General features: G+C 39.5%; 2 protein-coding genes across 2 annotated transcripts in view; one reads left to right on the top strand and one right to left on the bottom strand.

Annotated features, from left to right (window-relative positions):
• The first annotated feature begins 405 nt into the window (after window positions 1-405).
• LOC146624517 (uncharacterized) lies at window positions 406-2,444 on the top strand. The gene is made up of 4 exons (XM_085363991.1): window positions 406-420; window positions 517-575; window positions 683-1,489; window positions 1,994-2,444. Exons 1-4 carry the CDS (start codon window positions 406-408, stop codon window positions 2,442-2,444), a joined length of 1,332 nt encoding a protein of 443 aa, XP_085220117.1.
• A 10,947-nt stretch (window positions 2,445-13,391) lies between these two features.
• The window catches only part of pdlim4 (PDZ and LIM domain 4), a 45,332-nt gene continuing 41,720 nt past the window's right edge, over window positions 13,392-17,003 (bottom strand). Inside the window, exon 7 of the mRNA XM_085364643.1 lies at window positions 13,392-15,585. Within this exon, the coding sequence (XP_085220769.1) occupies window positions 15,381-15,585 (205 nt within the window). The 3' untranslated portion in view covers window positions 13,392-15,380. The remainder of the gene's footprint in view (window positions 15,586-17,003) is intronic.

Below are 17,003 nucleotides of genomic sequence, written 5' to 3'. Positions count from 1 at the left end.
ACTGACAATTCCAAACCTGTACTCAGTCTCCTCATTACACTGGTTCTGAACAGACACAACATTGGAGTCTTTGCAAACTTTGTTCAAAAACTACAACTATTTGACACAAAACTGCGACAGCAAGCACAGAAACTTCAAACAAGTCACTGAAGTAAGGATTGAAAGATTTACTTTTAAACAATAATGATTAAGACCTGATCATAAGGTTGTTTTACCTTGATTGCCAGCTGTTACTGTTTTTATCTTCATTTCTTTTGTATTTAATCACCTAAACAATGCTGTAATGATACAGTTTGATTGGATATACATTGTTGAAACTGACTTGAAAATGTATGGCAACTGTCCTGTAATGTTACACAGAGAAACCAAATCCTGCGTGGATCTTTCTCCTGACAGACGCCTAAAATGGCTCGAGCTGTGGTAAGTTACTCTTCACTGTGTCTGTTTCTAAACATTAAATCATGTGAATTCTTAATGAAAAATACAACAACAATAATAATATTTAACTTTTTAAAGGAAAATCCACATCTTAAGAGGTTTAACTCACAAAGCAGCTCAGATGTCAGCAGTGACAGGTATGTTTGCTTTACAATAAAAAAAAAAAAAAAGGACATTAAAACATCTGTTTCCATCATATGTTGCAAAAATAATCAGCTGCTGACTTTTCTTGTTATGTGTGCAGCAAGTACTGCTTCCAGGATGTGGGGATCTTACCGCCTCCTAAACGTATGAGGCTGATGACGTGGGATCTTTCCCTGCCTCCAAGTCCTCCATCTTCCCCTGTAAATGATGACAATACTGATCAAAAGTGTATCAGCGGGCTGCCTTATGATGTTCCATTGCCTCCGCGTCCTCCACCTTCTGAAAAGAAGTATGCTTCCCTTCGTTCCCTTGAACACGAGAGGTCTTATTTGATGCCTCTCAGTGTCCTGGCTAATATTCCACTGCCTCCAAGTCCTCCACCATCCCCTGTGTGTGCTGAATACATGAATCCAAAGTGTGTCAGCCCTCTGCCTCATGAGGTTCCACTCCCTCCAAGTCCTCCACCTGTTGAAGCTTTTGGTCCCAGTGGAAAGAATCCAAGTTCAACAGTGTGGTCTGTAGGTGATGAAGAGGAAGAGTTAATGCTTAAGCTCATCAGGCTGACGCTTCATGATGTTCCACTGCTTCCACGTCCTCCACCGTTTGAAAAGAAATACGCTTCACCTCTTTCTCTAAAACACAAGAGGTCTGATTTGATGCCTCTCAGCCTCCTGGCTAATATTCCACTGCTTCCAAGTCCTCCACCGTCCCCTGTGTTTGCTGAATACAGTGATTCAAGGTGTATCAGCCCACTGCCTCATGAGGTTCCACTGCCTCCAAGTCCTCCACCGTCCCCTGTGTTTTCTGAATACACTGATTCAAGGTGTATCAGCCCACTGCCTCATGAGGTACCACTGCCTCCAAGTCCTCCACTGTCCCCTGTGTTTGCTGAATACAGTGATTCAAGGTGTATCAGCCCACTGCCTCATGAGGTTCCACTGCTTCCAAGTCCTCCACTGTCCCCTGTGTTTGCTGAATACAGTGATTCAAGGTGTATCAGCCCACTGCCTCATGAGGTTCCACTGCCTCCAAGTCCTCCACTGTCCCCTGTGTTTTCTGAATACACTGATTCAAGGTGTATCAGCCCACTGCCTCATGAGGTACCACTGCCTCCAAGTCCTCCACTGTCCCCTGTGTTTTCTGAATACAGTGATTCAAGGTGTATCAGCCCACTGCCTCATGAGGTTCCACTGCTTCCAAGTCCTCCACTGTCCCCTGTGTTTTCTGAATACACTGATTCAAGGTGTATCAGCCCACTGCCTCATGAGGTTCCACTGCTTCCAAGTCCTCCACTGTCCCCTGTGTTTGCTGAATACAGTGATTCAAGGTGTATCAGCCCACTGCCTCATGAGGTTCCACTGCTTCCAAGTCCTCCACTGTCCCCTGTGTTTGCTGAATACAGTGATTCAAGGTGTATCAGCCCACTGCCTCATGAGGTTCCACTGCCTCCAAGTCCTCCACTGTCCCCTGTGTTTTCTGAATACACTGATTCAAGGTGTATCAGCCCACTGCCTCATGAGGTACCACTGCCTCCAAGTCCTCCACTGTCCCCTGTGTTTTCTGAATACAGTGATTCAAGGTGTATCAGCCCACTGCCTCATGAGGTTCCACTGCCACCAAGTCCTCCACCTGCTGATGCCTGGCCTCAGTCAAAGGACACTCATAAGGTCCTGCATCCAGATCTAAAATATGACCGTTCTTCCCTGGACGATGAAGTGGCCTTTTTCATGTGTCCCACAGAAAAGCCTCCTGGTGTAACCGCTCTTGATGTTTCACCACGTCCACTTTATGAATTTCCACACCTTTCAGAGAAGAGATGCCTCAACTTATCTACTGTTGCTTTCCTTTGTCTGGATGATTAAAGATGTGTTTGTTGTAATAAAATAATTTTTGAGCAAATACATGTTGAGATGATTTGGTTACTTATGATGGTTATAATTATTCAAACAGCATTATTGCTGATAAACCTTTTCTACTCATTTTCTCCATGAGCTATTTAGATGTCTATTTTGAAGATCCATTCACATTATTATTAAATATGCTTATTCTCAGTAGAGTATATAGCTACATCTGAACAAGGAATAAATCCATTTCTACCAGATACTCATTAACAAGTTACCTCAACATGAACCACTTAAATAAAGCAGGCATTAGTGGAGTGCACAGATGGGAAAAAATGACTACATGCCAGCATTTACCCACAGACAATATCGGATACCGACTTTTTCCTTAGGTCATGTGGAATAATGTTTAAGATGTCCCAACTTTCTCTCCTTGCTTCTCTACCCTCTGTGTTTTATGGGGTGACTGCAGGAGAAAAAAGGAGGGCTTTCCCCTCTGCCTTACACCCCTTCTTTGAAAACATGTGGCCTGGGAATAATTGGGTTACAACTGCAGCAGACCAACGAGTTGGCCTTGATTTGGAGAATGACTCCATTTACTTTTGTCTGACTGCCTGCTGCTCCCACAGCTGCACCTTTTATCCTCTATTCAGGATCAAGATTTTACTGTATATGCCTGGCAGGCAGCCAGATGTGAGAGTGGAACACAGACTGAGCATTAGTATACAGGACTACCCTATTTCTAAATATTTTACATGTATTCAATTATTAAAGCATCACTTTGTCTCAATTCCATTTTTAAAGTTCAAACATCATCTTTTCACACCTGTAGTTATTTTAGTGCCCCTGAAGTCCAAGAAGGTCTTACAAAGTGACTTCTTTCTACTCTACAACAAAACAAAAGAACAGTGTTCTGATGGTCACCAGTGATGAAGTTTTTAAATTTTTAAAAATGTGACTCACTAAACACTAAATCACACTACATTTAGACTAAAATATGATGAATTAGATTAGAATTAGAATTAGATTAGACATGAGTCTCATTTAACCCTTCATGATTCATGAATATGCCCAGGACTGCCATAATGAAAGAACTGGACTTGAATGTGTGTTTATGACAGGGAGAAAACGTTCATTAATAACATGTTCTGTCTGCTGTTTAAACAATAGCTAATGCATTAGTAAACCTTCCCTCCAGGGCATTAAAAAGGAACATTATTTTGTTTTCATGGTCACCTGGCAACAAACTTTGTCTGCTGATTGGACCGTTCCATATAAGGACCATCAGAGGCCAAGGTGCAGAAACCGGTCAGCAGATATTATCAGATCCTTTCTGCGTGTCTGTTACCACAAGTTGAACCTTATGAACTGTGGCAAGGTTTCCTCATGCCATCTGTCTTCTTTATCCAAAACTTTTCCACCAATCAAAACAGACCAAACCTTTTCCAGCCCTCCTCCCATTTCCCATTTAGAACCCAGTAGCTGTTGGTTTCTTTTCAGCTGGGAATAGGATAAAGGAAGGTCAAGGTCTCTGAGCAGTGTAATTAATGTGAACTCATTCATTTTTGGAATAAGCAGCAGCTGGGCCTGCTTAGTCTCAGTCAAATTCTCAGGGTCAGTCAAACAATGAAGGCTCTTATCTTCAAACAAAGCCTCCTTAGTTAATGAAGTAAGTAAACACAATGAGACACACAGCTAAAGCTACTTCAAGATTCAAATCTAAAATATAACTGAATTAAATGAATTATACAAAAATAGCTTTAGGGAAATACTCAGTGAAATAAGGTTGCTTTAAGTTTGTCAGAAACACTGCACAGCTTTGCAGCTTTGATAACTTTTCGTGGTCACTATCCATCCTGAATAGCAAATTAATTAACTGGTCAAGTAAGCATTCATGCCAGTGTGGAACACAATAAATCCAGTGTAATCTCTGTCCAAAAATGGAACCCTGTTTTAGTGCACAAGCAGACCCTTCCAGAAAGTGTCATCTGGAATTTCACAGTAATGAACCAGCGCTTGAACCCATGTTCCAAATCGTTGGCACAGTAGGCCAGATGAAATAGTCAGTTGGATAAGCCCACACAAGCACAGTGCATGCACAGACTCGCAAATGCACACAGGAGAAACAAAACACATGTACATGCTTATATACATGCGTGATATGAATATAGGCCCCAAATCCAGTTTCAGTCATTTTGTACACTATCAATCTCACTCACTCACTCACTCACACACACACACAAATACACACAAAGACCTCCTTTCTGACCATGGAAACCATGGAGATGCCAAGCAAACAAGTGCTCTCATTTGGCTGCCCAGCAGCTGGCAGGCAGCTTGTTGGCCTGTGTCTGCACCAAGTCACTGTGTCAGATGTGTGATGGGACACCATACAAGCCCAATTCAACCATTAAAATTCATTACTTCATTCATGGGCGCAAAGTTAACTTAAATTGATCCACTTACCTTATAGGTACTTTATTAAATGAAAAATTGAGATGGGGAGATCTGTATTTTTGTCAAGGCAAGTATTAAACGTAAGTGTTTTGGGTATCTAACATTGTCCTTGATGCAAGTTTGTTGGGTCTGTCGACGAGGAATGCATGTGCTTACAATTAACTACATTTCTGAGCTGGGTTGAGCTGATCGCTCACATCCATGCACTGTTATGTTGTGTTTAAGGGTCACAGGGTTTAATTGGGCTATTTTCATACTTTGTTGTCTAGTTTTAGCATGCTCTCTTATTCTATAACATCACAAACCAAATTTCTTAGTGTCTGCTGCAAAATTACAACATCATTGTTGGAGGGAGGCTATTTGAAGCATTTTAATTTCTATTATTGTTGTCAGCTGTTGATTGTTTTTGGTTATATAAGATGACTTGAGGCAAAGCTTGACATGATGATTGTGGATGAGAAATGTGGCGGTATAATAATTATGGTATAATTCTTGGTAATAGGACTAATGTTGGCTTTTAGGAAAGAGCATGGTCTTGAAATTAGTGCTTATTTTCTCTCTCTCTCTTGTTTTTTCTCTTTGACTGCTGCAGATGGTCACATCTTTTTTTGTTGTTGGTGTTTTTGTTTTTTTGTTTGCAGATGATCACATCTAAATAGCCAGGTTACTTGTACCACATATGAAGAATGATTGGAAAAATGTTGGACTCTGGGCCCTGGAAACCTGAATTGGTTGAGCAGCTGGACCCCAGTACAACACACACATACAATGCTGGGTAGGTGTAGGTGGATATTTTTTTCAGCAATAATTCACGCTTGTTGTTTTAGAAGTTACAGTTTCGTAAACTGCCCGAGAGCTCCCTCTACTGGCTGCTTTGTATTATTGTTTGATTACTTTGAAAAAAGCAAAATAGAGAAAGCGAAAATTCCGACATGGCTGAACGTAATGGCGAAGTATTATTGTTCTAAGCGGATATGGACCTTAAAATGTTGTTGCTTTGTTGTCTCTTTCTTTTGTTTAAAATGGTATGATAATTTGTACATTTAATTGAGTATGAACGTGTTATTTTGCAAGCTTGCTGTAAGCGTGTATCAAGCTAGTTTACAATGTTAGTTAGCTATTACAATATTTTATATGATTTCAGTTTAACAATCGTCAAATAGAAGGTCAGAGGCCATTCTTCAAAAACACAAAAAAGAAAAATACCTTATCTCGCTTGTCTTGCTATCTAGCTGGTGAAAACTAGGAAGCTCAGGGCGATGACAGCATACTTGTGCTTTGCAGCTTTTCAGCCATATTGCCTCTGGCTCAGTTCTCACCTCTTCTCTGGTCCCAGCAGGCCAGTAAAAACAGGGAAAGCACGATTAGTTGATCGATCCCAGGTGTCCTGCCAGCATCCTTGGCAGTGCCCCCAACCCCAGCACACTATCTCTTCCCTGTTGTGGAGCTGCAGACCACACCTCACCCATGTGTGCCCATGTGTCCAAAGACCCTGATGACAGAAACCTGAGATATTGATAGCCCAACTGGGGAGAGCTGAACCCCTTCACCAGCAGGTGAACAGTGAATACCAATCTTAGAGCAATGGGGGTGTATTTGGAAAGGCTTCTACAGCGCTACAGTATATTCTGTGTGCTGCTCCTCGGCCTACTTTAATGGATACCACTTTATTCAATAACTCGAGTTAGTTCAAGAAATCCTGCACATAAATCTTCCCTCTGGTAACGTAATGTTGTGTTTGATGTATAAATCACCTTTGAAGTGAATATGACTTGAAAAGAAAAGGCAGCAATATGCTGTGTGTTTCTGTTCTTCTTCTTTAGGGCATCAATCAGTCAGCAGAGCGCTTCAGTGCATCTGGGCAACAGATCCTTTTCCCATTCACACTCAGTACATTTATAACCAAGGATGAAACTGGTCGGCAGTTGTAGTAAAACTTTGTGCCACTTTCATGGTAGGCATTAAAGTGGGAACTGTACAATTTATTACACCTGTGTATTTTTTGCAGGATTATTCATATAAAATCTTTATATCTTTTTTTCACAGCAAATGTCTTTTAATGTATCTTTCCTGTGAGCTTCTCTACCCGTGCACTGGACAATACCCATCTTTCAGTACTCTTCTCATCTAGTATCACAAATATCCTAGTTTACAGAAGAGTTCCACATGAACCCTCTTTCCCTTCAGTTACATTGCATCCATTGTGTGTCCATTGTAACCTTTCACCAGAGAACATTAAAATGAAGTTTTGAGGGCTGTGCTCCCTATGTAGGATGACCTCCAAATAACATTTAGATGAGGTAACATTAACCTTTGTCCTGAAACTAATCAATATTAATGCCATTCTTTTGCCTGGGTGGCTGCCAGCTCCTCAGGGCAGGGCCCACATTGGCAATGCAATAATAGCTGGAAAACCTGGCGATTTTTATTCTTTCACCAAAAGATTCCTTACTGACTTCAGGTAACAAGGTTAAAACATGTCTTTATATTTGTTTTATCATATTGCAAATGAGAAAGCTCATCAAGTTAATTAGTTCCATTTCTGTCCGTATCTTTTTGTGATATTCCCAGTAGGTTAATAGAGTTTCCCACTGCAAATCTTTATTTAATGTGCTGAAGTGAACTGGAAGTCCGGCATGAAATATTCACTCTTGAATGCACATGAATCAAACTTTGTGGTAAGTTTGAGTCATAAGTCTGAACGTGGGGATGAGCTCATGTTTGTTAGCGACATGGTCTAACTCATTGGTTTCATCAAGGCAGTCTGCAGAAAACCTCTGCACATCTGTGGATCTATCAAACATTATGTCATATTAGCACAACTATAATTACACAATCCCAGTCATTGGCATTGGAATGGAGTAAACTCAGTGTGTGAGAGCGGGTGGTTTTGGAGTTTCTCAGTGTAATTCTTCGATAAGCTGTTCACAGTGTGGCCTTTAACTTTGAAAAAACATTTTTTTGTCAGTCTTTATAGAAATATTGCCCAAAGGCTCCTGTTTCTGGTTAAGGAAAAAAAGTTTTGAAATTAAGTAAAATCGGATGAATATCATTGTTTGATTGACTCCTATAGTCAAAACGTAACCATATGTTGTACTAAAAGTTCTTCTTTTTATGAAGATACAATACAGCCATATCTCCAAAATTGTCTTTTGGGAAATAAAGCCATTTTTTGGGGGGGATGATAGAGTGAATGCAAATTTATTCCAAGTCAAATGAGGCACAGAGTACACTATTATAAGATTTTTTTTCTAAATAGATAAGGATTCTTGCGAGGCTGGATGACCTCATTTTACCACATTCACCTTGATCCATTCATCAGATTTCCATTTTTTTTCTAGTCTACCTTCTCAGGTACGTGATGTATTATTTTGAGTTGCTGAACTTGTGTATCTACTTTGTCTCTCTTCCTTCTCTGCTCAGACTTGCCCTTTCCACCCATATCATTGCCAATCACCCCTTTGTGCAGTCTTTTGTTCATAGTTTTTATTTATAATTCTTTTTTTTTTTCTTGATTTTTGAAATTCATATTCTCACATTTCGTTCGAAATATGAAATCCCTGATACATTGATGGCATGGACCAGTATGTAACCTGAAAGCATCTTTGTCTTTTTAACTCAGAGGGATAAGAAAAAAAGATGCAATCACACTGCAAGCATGGCAAGTGATCAAAAGATTAAACAAATAAAGTGAGAGGCTGTATGCACCTTGAACCAGTCTGAAATTAAGTAGAATCTGATGAATATCATTGCATACCAGTCTATCACAAGACAGTTATTGCTAAATTCACATGTATACAGCTCATTTTAACACACGTTAACGTGACATTTTTGGATTGCAAGTGATGGTTTCAGCTTAGTTTCATCCATAAACAAAAGTCAGAAGACAAAATACAAATTTAGGCAATCCTGATATCTGAAAAAATCCCCGACTCTCTTTTAATGAAGAAAGACTCTTGATGTGGAAACCGATCCACTGCCTCCATCTGTCGTAAATACACCTCATCCAGAGTCAGGTTTTGGTGAGAGTATCCAAAACATAGAGCCATCTGTTTGCTTTTTATGTTCACTTTTTTTTTAAACAGACTCAACAGGGCAGATATTTTTGCACTTTTCTGAAAAACAAAAGATCTTCTAGCAAAGCCCTCTTGGCAACTGCATGACAGCTCCTCTGGCCATTTATATTCTTCAGAATAAACAAAAACCTCACAGGGTATTCGTTACATGTAGCATATGGCCTGCATATCTTTAACACTATGAACAAATATCGGCTAATTCCCGATCTGTCTTCGAATGCCACCTTATGTCATCTGTTTGCGGTACACTGTGGATTCTGTTACCCTCCAGTCAAGTTAGTCCAAATCTTTAAACACAAATGACATGCTGTTGACACGATTTCCAAGTACCTTATGTTTCTTTGCTGCAAAATTAATTTGTCACTCTTGTTTTGTTTAAATGTCAAGTGTTAGCTCAGTTCAGTATAAGCAGTTTAGTTCAGGGCGGGGTGACATATGATTAGGCAATTTAGCTTAAGTAACTATAAGTCAGAGAGCACATAAGGTACATCTGACAAAGGCTACACAAATGACCAAACTTGATACATTTAATCTATTTCAAATCAGAAACATCCATGAAACACATGCCAAACTTTTTTATTTGAGTGAGTTCATGTGAAAAAAACAAGTGTTCAAAAGTGAAGCATGTGTTACTTGGTTACTTTCTACCACGTTTTACTAAGAGCTATCAAAACAGTTTACATTATTTTGCTAAGCTGTATGACTGAAAAGATCCTCCTGAGGTTTGGTTCAGGAGGATCTTTTCAGTCTCACTTGAGTGTGAAGTCCAGACTTATTTCTCATCTAGTAGCTAAGTGACAGTGAGGTCATGGTGTTGCTGTCTCAAGATCAGTGACTGTCTCTTTCTAAATCCCCTTTTAATGAGAATCAAAGCAAAGCGTAATCCAAGCTTCAATATCTTTTCAGGGCCAACTTAAACATTAAGAGGATTGAGAGGCTTCCATGCACAAGAATCTCTGCAAACAAACCATGGGTGTACACAAACTGTGTGGCTTTTTCATGCTTTTGTGAAGATTTTTATCACTACTATCCTTCTATTCTTTTTATACCCTATTAAAAAAAAAAAAACCCTCAAATACCTTCACGAGTAACAAAATTGGTCCTGAAGTCTATCCATACTGAGGCACACAGTTTTCTCCAAGTCTGAATTAAAACAACTACATTCAAAGAAGTTTGCAAGTTACTAGTAATTACTTTGTGCAAACAAACATGGAAGTCTAGAAACTGGTGTAAAAACTTTTTTTTCACAGAGCAGCAGATTTTCTTCTAAAAGAATTGTGTGCGCTATACAGACAGTAACGCAACGTGTGCAATGTGGCCAGCAAGTGGTCGGACATCAAAATAAAAGAAATGCTGCAGAGTCCCAGCTCTGACTGTAAAGTTCTCCTCACGTTTTAAAGTGGTCAACAGTAAACCTTTCTGTTGCAGTGCAAAAACAGTCATGTGTCTTAATATCGCTGCATCAGCTTCAGTAACAAAGCTTTGAGTGCTTTATTAGACACCAAAGTGCATGTGTTTTCATAAAGTTACCGACTCCTTCATCACACTCTAGTCTTCCACCAAAGCCAAACTTTAATAAATTAAGTTATTGTGTGCTCTTTGTATGCGTTTTTGAATTATGGAACATCTTCAGTTTCTCTGTGAAAAGGAATGGCTAGAATGCTGTTCTGCTGCATGTGCAGTCACTTAAAGCCAAATGCAGCTTGGGTACTCGTCCAGAGAGACTCTGCAAATCATGGCTGGCACAAGCAACAGAGTCATATTTGTGGAGCACAAACCTGGAATGAACACTGTGCTCAATAAAAAGGGAATGAAGTGCACAGATTATAAAAGAGAAGATAAAGCAAACAGATGTTGTCTGTAAACACAAAGGATGCACTGTATTATTAACTTTCTGAAACCTAATGTAAAACCTAATCATCTGTAGGTAAGCGTGTGATGGAAATTCATTGATATCTCTAACATAGTATAGAAAACAACAGGGTAGAATGGATCTATATGAGAACGAGTAAAGAATGAAAATTGGCAACTTGATGTATGACGTAGATCCTGCATAATGATTAGCTTCTCTATATATACAGAAAGAGCTGTCAAGCAAGTACTTCTACCAGAGGGCTCCAGAATGACATAGCCCCTAACTATTGCAGCCAAGGATTAAATATATTGCATTGGGCGTGTCATTAAACTCTGATTTATTGTTCCACCATAAAAAAGTACACCGAGTCTATTCTGATTTATCCACAAACTTATTGTGAGATGTCTATACTGTATGTGGAAGCGTTTTCCATGAAGTTCAACACAATAAACTTGGCCGACACTGGCTAGATTACTGATCTGGTAAGTAATAAAATTACTTAGTCAGCTTTCACAGTCTTAGTTGCTTAGTTTGCGATGCTGCAGCCTGCAGAGCAAAGCAAGCTGTGTTTCTGAGCAACTTGAAATGTTTATCTTTAAGAATGTTTATTGCTGAAGCAGAACTCTTAGCACGCAACAGCTGTATATCTCACTGCCTGTTTTCATTACACCTCACTGTGTGGGTCTGGGAAGTTTTTTAGTGTGAAGGGAATCTGCACCAAAATTGAGGTCATTTTAATTTTTATTTCATAAATTTCTCTGTGTCTGAACCCTTGCAGTGGCACAAATATATTTGTATAGTATATTTGTAGTATAGTAGTAAAATAAAAAAAGATAAGGATAAAGTAAACATGAGTGTTACGGGTGTCTGAAGCATTAGCAGCTGTGAAGTAGGAGTGAACTTAGCCCTTTGCTTCACCTTCTATCATTCTTTTAGATTCGTACTGTCCTTCAAATATTGATTTCTCTTTCACTTACTGAAGTTTAACTAATTCTAATAACCAATTATATATATATAATATATATATTATACACATATATTAGGTTTTAGCTGTTCTTATTCTGCTGGGTGGAGACCCCTGTTGTTGTACCTGGAATCTACTGGATCCACTCTCATTGTTTGGGGGTTCCTAATGTTCCTACCACTGGGACCACTTTGGACTTCCAGATCTGCTCCAGCTGTTCCTTCAGCCCTGGGACTATTTTCTCACATTGCTGTCTAATGGTATTGCCACAGCTATCCCAACTGTGATCTTCTGCTCTTTGTCAACCACCAGTGTCTGGTTTGTTGGCCATCATCAGCTTGTCTGTTTAGAACTGTGTTGTTCTCACTGACCTTTATTGATGTCTCCTATTGGGACTTGGGGACTTTTAGTCCATATGTAGCACAAATGTTCCTGTCCCACTTGGTTGTGCTTTAAAGTGTACGCCGTCCCAACTTTCATCCTACATCCTGCTATGTGTTGACATTCTCTGGGCACTTTTGCACAGTCTGCAACTGGGGTCCTGCTGGCTGTGGTAGATCTCTGCCTGTATGGATATGCTGGTTAAGGTCTGTTTTTGTGACATGTTCAGATCCGCTCTACTGCCCTTTTTCTACCCAGGGATAGGATCTCTTGATGTCCATCACTTCCCCTATTTGTTTATGGTATACCCCATGAGGGGTTGGTCTTCCATGATAGTTCTGCTTCCCGTTCCTCATCACTGTCTGTCTTCAGCTGCTTGAGGCACCCTGGGAGCCATTATGTATACATATAAAGGGGCTTCATTAATCTGTTTAGCTACATGCTTGTGCTTTAAGTACACTGATCAGCCGCAACATTAGAACCACCTGCCTTACATTCTGTAGGTCTCCCTTATGACACCAAAATTGACCACTGAGCTATGGACACAGGACAGTCAGGCACCTGTTGGGGATTTAGGAGGGTTTTGAGAAAGTATTTTCCACATGAATGCTAACAGCCAAAGTTTCTCTGCAGTATCAGCACTGTAATGAAATAACCAATGCTATTCATATTAGGTGTCAATGATGGAGGCTTACTAAAGCAACGAACTAGGCATATAACCACAGGAAATATCCTCTTAGGTGTGTCCAGTCAGCAAGTGTAGTTCATCCTTGCAAAATATCCATTTGAAATTATATTAAGAAGTTGCTTCTCTTACCAAATTTCTCAGAAAATCACACAAAAGTAAAAGTGCCTTTCTAAATCAAGACTTTCTTCTTCTTTTTATTCCATTTAAGGGTTTTGTAATGTGGTCTTGGTTAGAAAGCACACATATTGCAGTCTTGTGGTCTAACATGCAATATGAAGAAAGGACCATGCCAGAGCTAGGGTGTAAAATTAAGACAAATTGAGTCTCTTGTGTTTTTGTACATTTTTGTGGTAAAATCCAGCAGTTAAGCCCAGGAAAGAATGTGAAAGATCATGCCATCATAAAGCACTTTTCATTTTATTTAGAACCTAGAAAAAAAAAAAAAAGAGCAAATAAGAAGATCCAGAACAAAAACATGTGTTGGTAGAACAATAAGTTAAATACAAGGAGAGGATTCGTGTCTCAGAAATTATTTAAAGACTAGACACAGGGTTTGCAAAGGCACGCAAGTGACATGATCTATACTGTGTGTTAAAGCAATCACAATGAAACAAATATGTACAATACCAAAGACACAATGTGGTAGCAATATATTTTTCTCATAATTTACACGTAACTAGCTTGGGTAGATACCAGCAGCTAAACATCACTGCTACTATCTGGAAAACAGAATGGAAATCAGCGATGCAAAAATTTATTCCCATTTCAAATTACAGAAGTATTTTTGTTAGCAATATTTCTAAAATTAAGGACATCATCGCTCCTCTGCACCACGTTGACTCCACCACACATTACATTATTTCACAATAAGCTAAGACTGATTGCTACACGTTTCTTACAGAAAGTTTTTCTGTCAAGAAAACAAAATACATGTCGTCCCCTCATTTCTCTTTCTCACCCTACCTCAGTCCCTAAATTTATTTCCCCCCCTTCCCTCTGAGGAAACGTAGAAATATATTTCATTAGCCTTAAGGGCTTGGCTGTAGAAATCTGAAGCCACTGCGGGAACTTCTGTCTTTTGCTCTCTTCCAAAAAGTAACTGTGTGAATTTACAGTATATAGTGGGGTCACAAAAAAAATGAAGAAAGAAATAAAGTGAGTATTGTTCCCACATGTTGTAGGTTGTGAAGTCCCAGTTTACACGGTCCTAACAGATTTCTGTGGCTATGTCTCCAGTCTCAAATGCACACAATCGTTTTTAAAAGCTGTCATGAGAGGTGGAGAGAATTCTGATGTCAACCTGAAGGCTCAGCGCCCAGTGAACTCTGTGCTCTTGTGAACAGGAATTCTTCAGTGTGAGAAGTGAAATTCCTCTCGTAGTCAGGTGCATAAGCCAGAAGCACCACCTACCTACACTGTATTCGCAGATGTGCATCACACCCGCTTAAAATGTCCAAATGGATGCACTGCATTCAACTAATTTACTTTAGCATTTAAGTCGCATTTCTTCACATCTGGGGGGAATCATTTTTTGAAGTTGACTCCCAACAAGTTCTAGAGTTTCTCACAGAGTTTTCAGGATGTTTCCAGCAGGGATTTGTTTACCTTTCAGAAGGTGGTGCTTGCATAGCTGCAAACGGAGGCATTTATTACAAGCAGAGGTTCAGCAAACCCAGTCACCAAAACATACTGACACATTCCAGACATTGTTAGAGATATGCTTCAAGTGAACTATTGCTTATTTTGTTTGCATAACTGACAAGTGAGCAGAAGAAAAACATGGAAACTAAACAGAAATGTTCCCCGGTTTTGCAACAGAAAAGGTAAATTGCATAAATGTGAGTTAGAAATGCTAAAATCCATCCAAAAATAAGTATATTATTGAATTATAGCGAAGGAGAAAAAAAAAGCCTTTTAACCCATAACCAGGACTTGAACAATATATCAGAATACCTTACAGGACTTGGAATATCATGTGGTGAGAAGAGAACTGTGAAAATTAGTCCTCAAAGCTAATAACCACATCCTCGGCACAGCTCATCACATCACATCCCAGCAAATCAGCTCAAAAATATTTTGTGATAATGCACATGGTGTCTTAAAGTTAGTGTAAGGCTTAAGTGGGAGATTACGTTTGTAATAACCTGATCAGTAAAAAAGCAAGAGTAGTCATATCTGTTTTCTTATAAGTTTTGCCATGTGTTTCGAGCTTAGGGCTGCCAGTTTAAATACTATAACATACAACGCTAACCTTTTAATAGTCTGGAGATTTGCGATGCTTATCTTACCAAAGCTGTATTCTGTCAACAGATTTCGATATGCTCAATATAAAAAGCATTCATCAAGTCTGTCAGTGTGGAAGCACTGATCTGGGATCACTCAACTGCAAATTTCACTCTCCTAAAGTCAAAACTGACCCAAGATAAGCATTCCTGCTTGACAGACCCTGATTAGTTTAGGCGAGTAAACTCAGTAGCCGCATTCTACAATATTTTGGTTACCAGTTGTATTACAGTATAGCCCCCCCTCTTTTATCTCAGACCAGCTCCACCTTGGAGTTGGGGTACACAGCAACAACATCGTAGCCCTCGGGAGGCTGGACGCGGGCCTTTGCGTGGGTCTCGCAGTACAGATTGTCTTCGATAAAGAAGTAGCCTCTCTGCTTTAGGTTGATGCCGCAGTCGTCGCAAATGAAGCAGTCAGGATGGTAGAGCTTGTCCCGGGCCTTCACGATGGTGCCACTACATGTAGAGACAAAAGAGGACAAAAAAAGAGTTTACTATACTGTAAATAAATGTAACAAGTTATAAAATCCTGCAGCTGCAGAAGTGAATTACTGCAGCTTCTACTGGATCATGATAAACACTGATTACGTAGTTTGGTTAAGCCTGTTATTCAGTCCTGCTCTTTAACATTTATTAATGTGATAAATAAGAGTGCACACTGTGTTCGAGGCTTATATTTCACCTTTTTAGCAATAGAGGAAGATATGAATACATAAAAACGTGATCGGAAACTGGACAGATAAGCAAATTGCAAAATGCAGTTTTCCTTTAAAGGCTGTCTGACTTTTTGAAGGCCAGTTTAAAAAAAGATGTCCTCATCACAGTAGACGTTAAGCAAAAATGAATGACTCACAGTTGTTCATCAAATGTTGCATTATCTATGCAAATCAGGAATTATACTTTATAGCCACTGTACCTATGCAAGCATTTGAATACAGCTCATCACATGTCGTGTGTCAGCTTCAGGTGGCAGAAAGGTTACACGCTGTTAAACAGTACACATTTATTCCGCTGCATGGCTACTTACTGGCACCAGTGAATTTAGAAGAACTTTGGTCAGCTGCACGGTGACAAGAGTGTTAGGGACGTTGTTCATTCATAGTTTCCAATTAGATTTTCCTGTCTGGCCTTGAGATTGGGGCCAACAACCATTAAATCATAAACTTGGTGCTTTGCTTTTCCAAAGTGGCCGCATGACTCGCAGGATAAACTCCTGACACAGTGTTCAATACATCTTTAAAGACTGTAAAAAGCCTTTAGGTCACAGCAGCCGTATTATACTGCACAAGCTTCCACAATGTTCTCTTGTTAACACTGAAAATAAGCTTATGACATCATTTTTTTAACATTTCTTTAACCTCCGCTGCTTTTTTAGAGAGGGGATTACCGGTGTATGTGGTTAGTTTGTCAAAAGGTGTGTTCAATTCACAATACGTGTATGAAGAATGTGTGCATGGGAAAGGGTGTGGAGGATGGCTTGGTTTAATCATTAAAATGATAAATGTGAGCAGAGCTTTCTGAGGACTTATTGAAAGGCCTGTCTGTGCATGTCGACCAGTGAAAGATCACTTCTTTGTTTTCAAAATCGGGGGAAGAACCTTGACTCACCTCGCATACTCTTAAACTTTATGGCAGCAGACAGAATGATAAAATAAGTGGGAGATGTATAACTTCCTGCTGACCCTCACAAGCATTTCAACAGAAAATCGATTATATCTCCAATGTCATGTTTATTTTGTCTGTACTGTACCGCAGCAAATTTTCAAGTTAATCACTTTTATGGCTTCTTGAAATGTAAAAGTACATTTTTTTATATTTTATGCACATGTTTTTATATTACACACAGCCCAAAGAGTCCCTCGCCAATATGACCC

The sequence above is a fragment of the Diplotaxodon limnothrissa genome, linkage group LG10 (assembly GCF_057381915.1).
Source record: "Diplotaxodon limnothrissa isolate DT_005_m linkage group LG10, D_limnothrissa_male_GT1.1, whole genome shotgun sequence".
In the NCBI taxonomy this organism is placed as follows: domain Eukaryota; kingdom Metazoa; phylum Chordata; class Actinopteri; order Cichliformes; family Cichlidae; genus Diplotaxodon; species Diplotaxodon limnothrissa.
Note: the sequence above shows the minus strand (reverse complement) of the source record. Positions and strands in the feature narration are given on the sequence as shown.

What these genes read in the sequence shown, in the direction of transcription:
- LOC146624517 (XM_085363991.1), top strand. An exon ending in TCAGATGTCAGCAGTGACAG is followed by an intron (nt 576 to 682) that starts GTATGTTTGCTT and finishes TTATGTGTGCAG; the next exon opens with CAAGTACTGCTTCCAGGATG. An exon ending in GCTGAATACAGTGATTCAAG is followed by an intron (nt 1,490 to 1,993) that starts GTGTATCAGCCC and finishes CAGTGATTCAAG; the next exon opens with GTGTATCAGCCCACTGCCTC.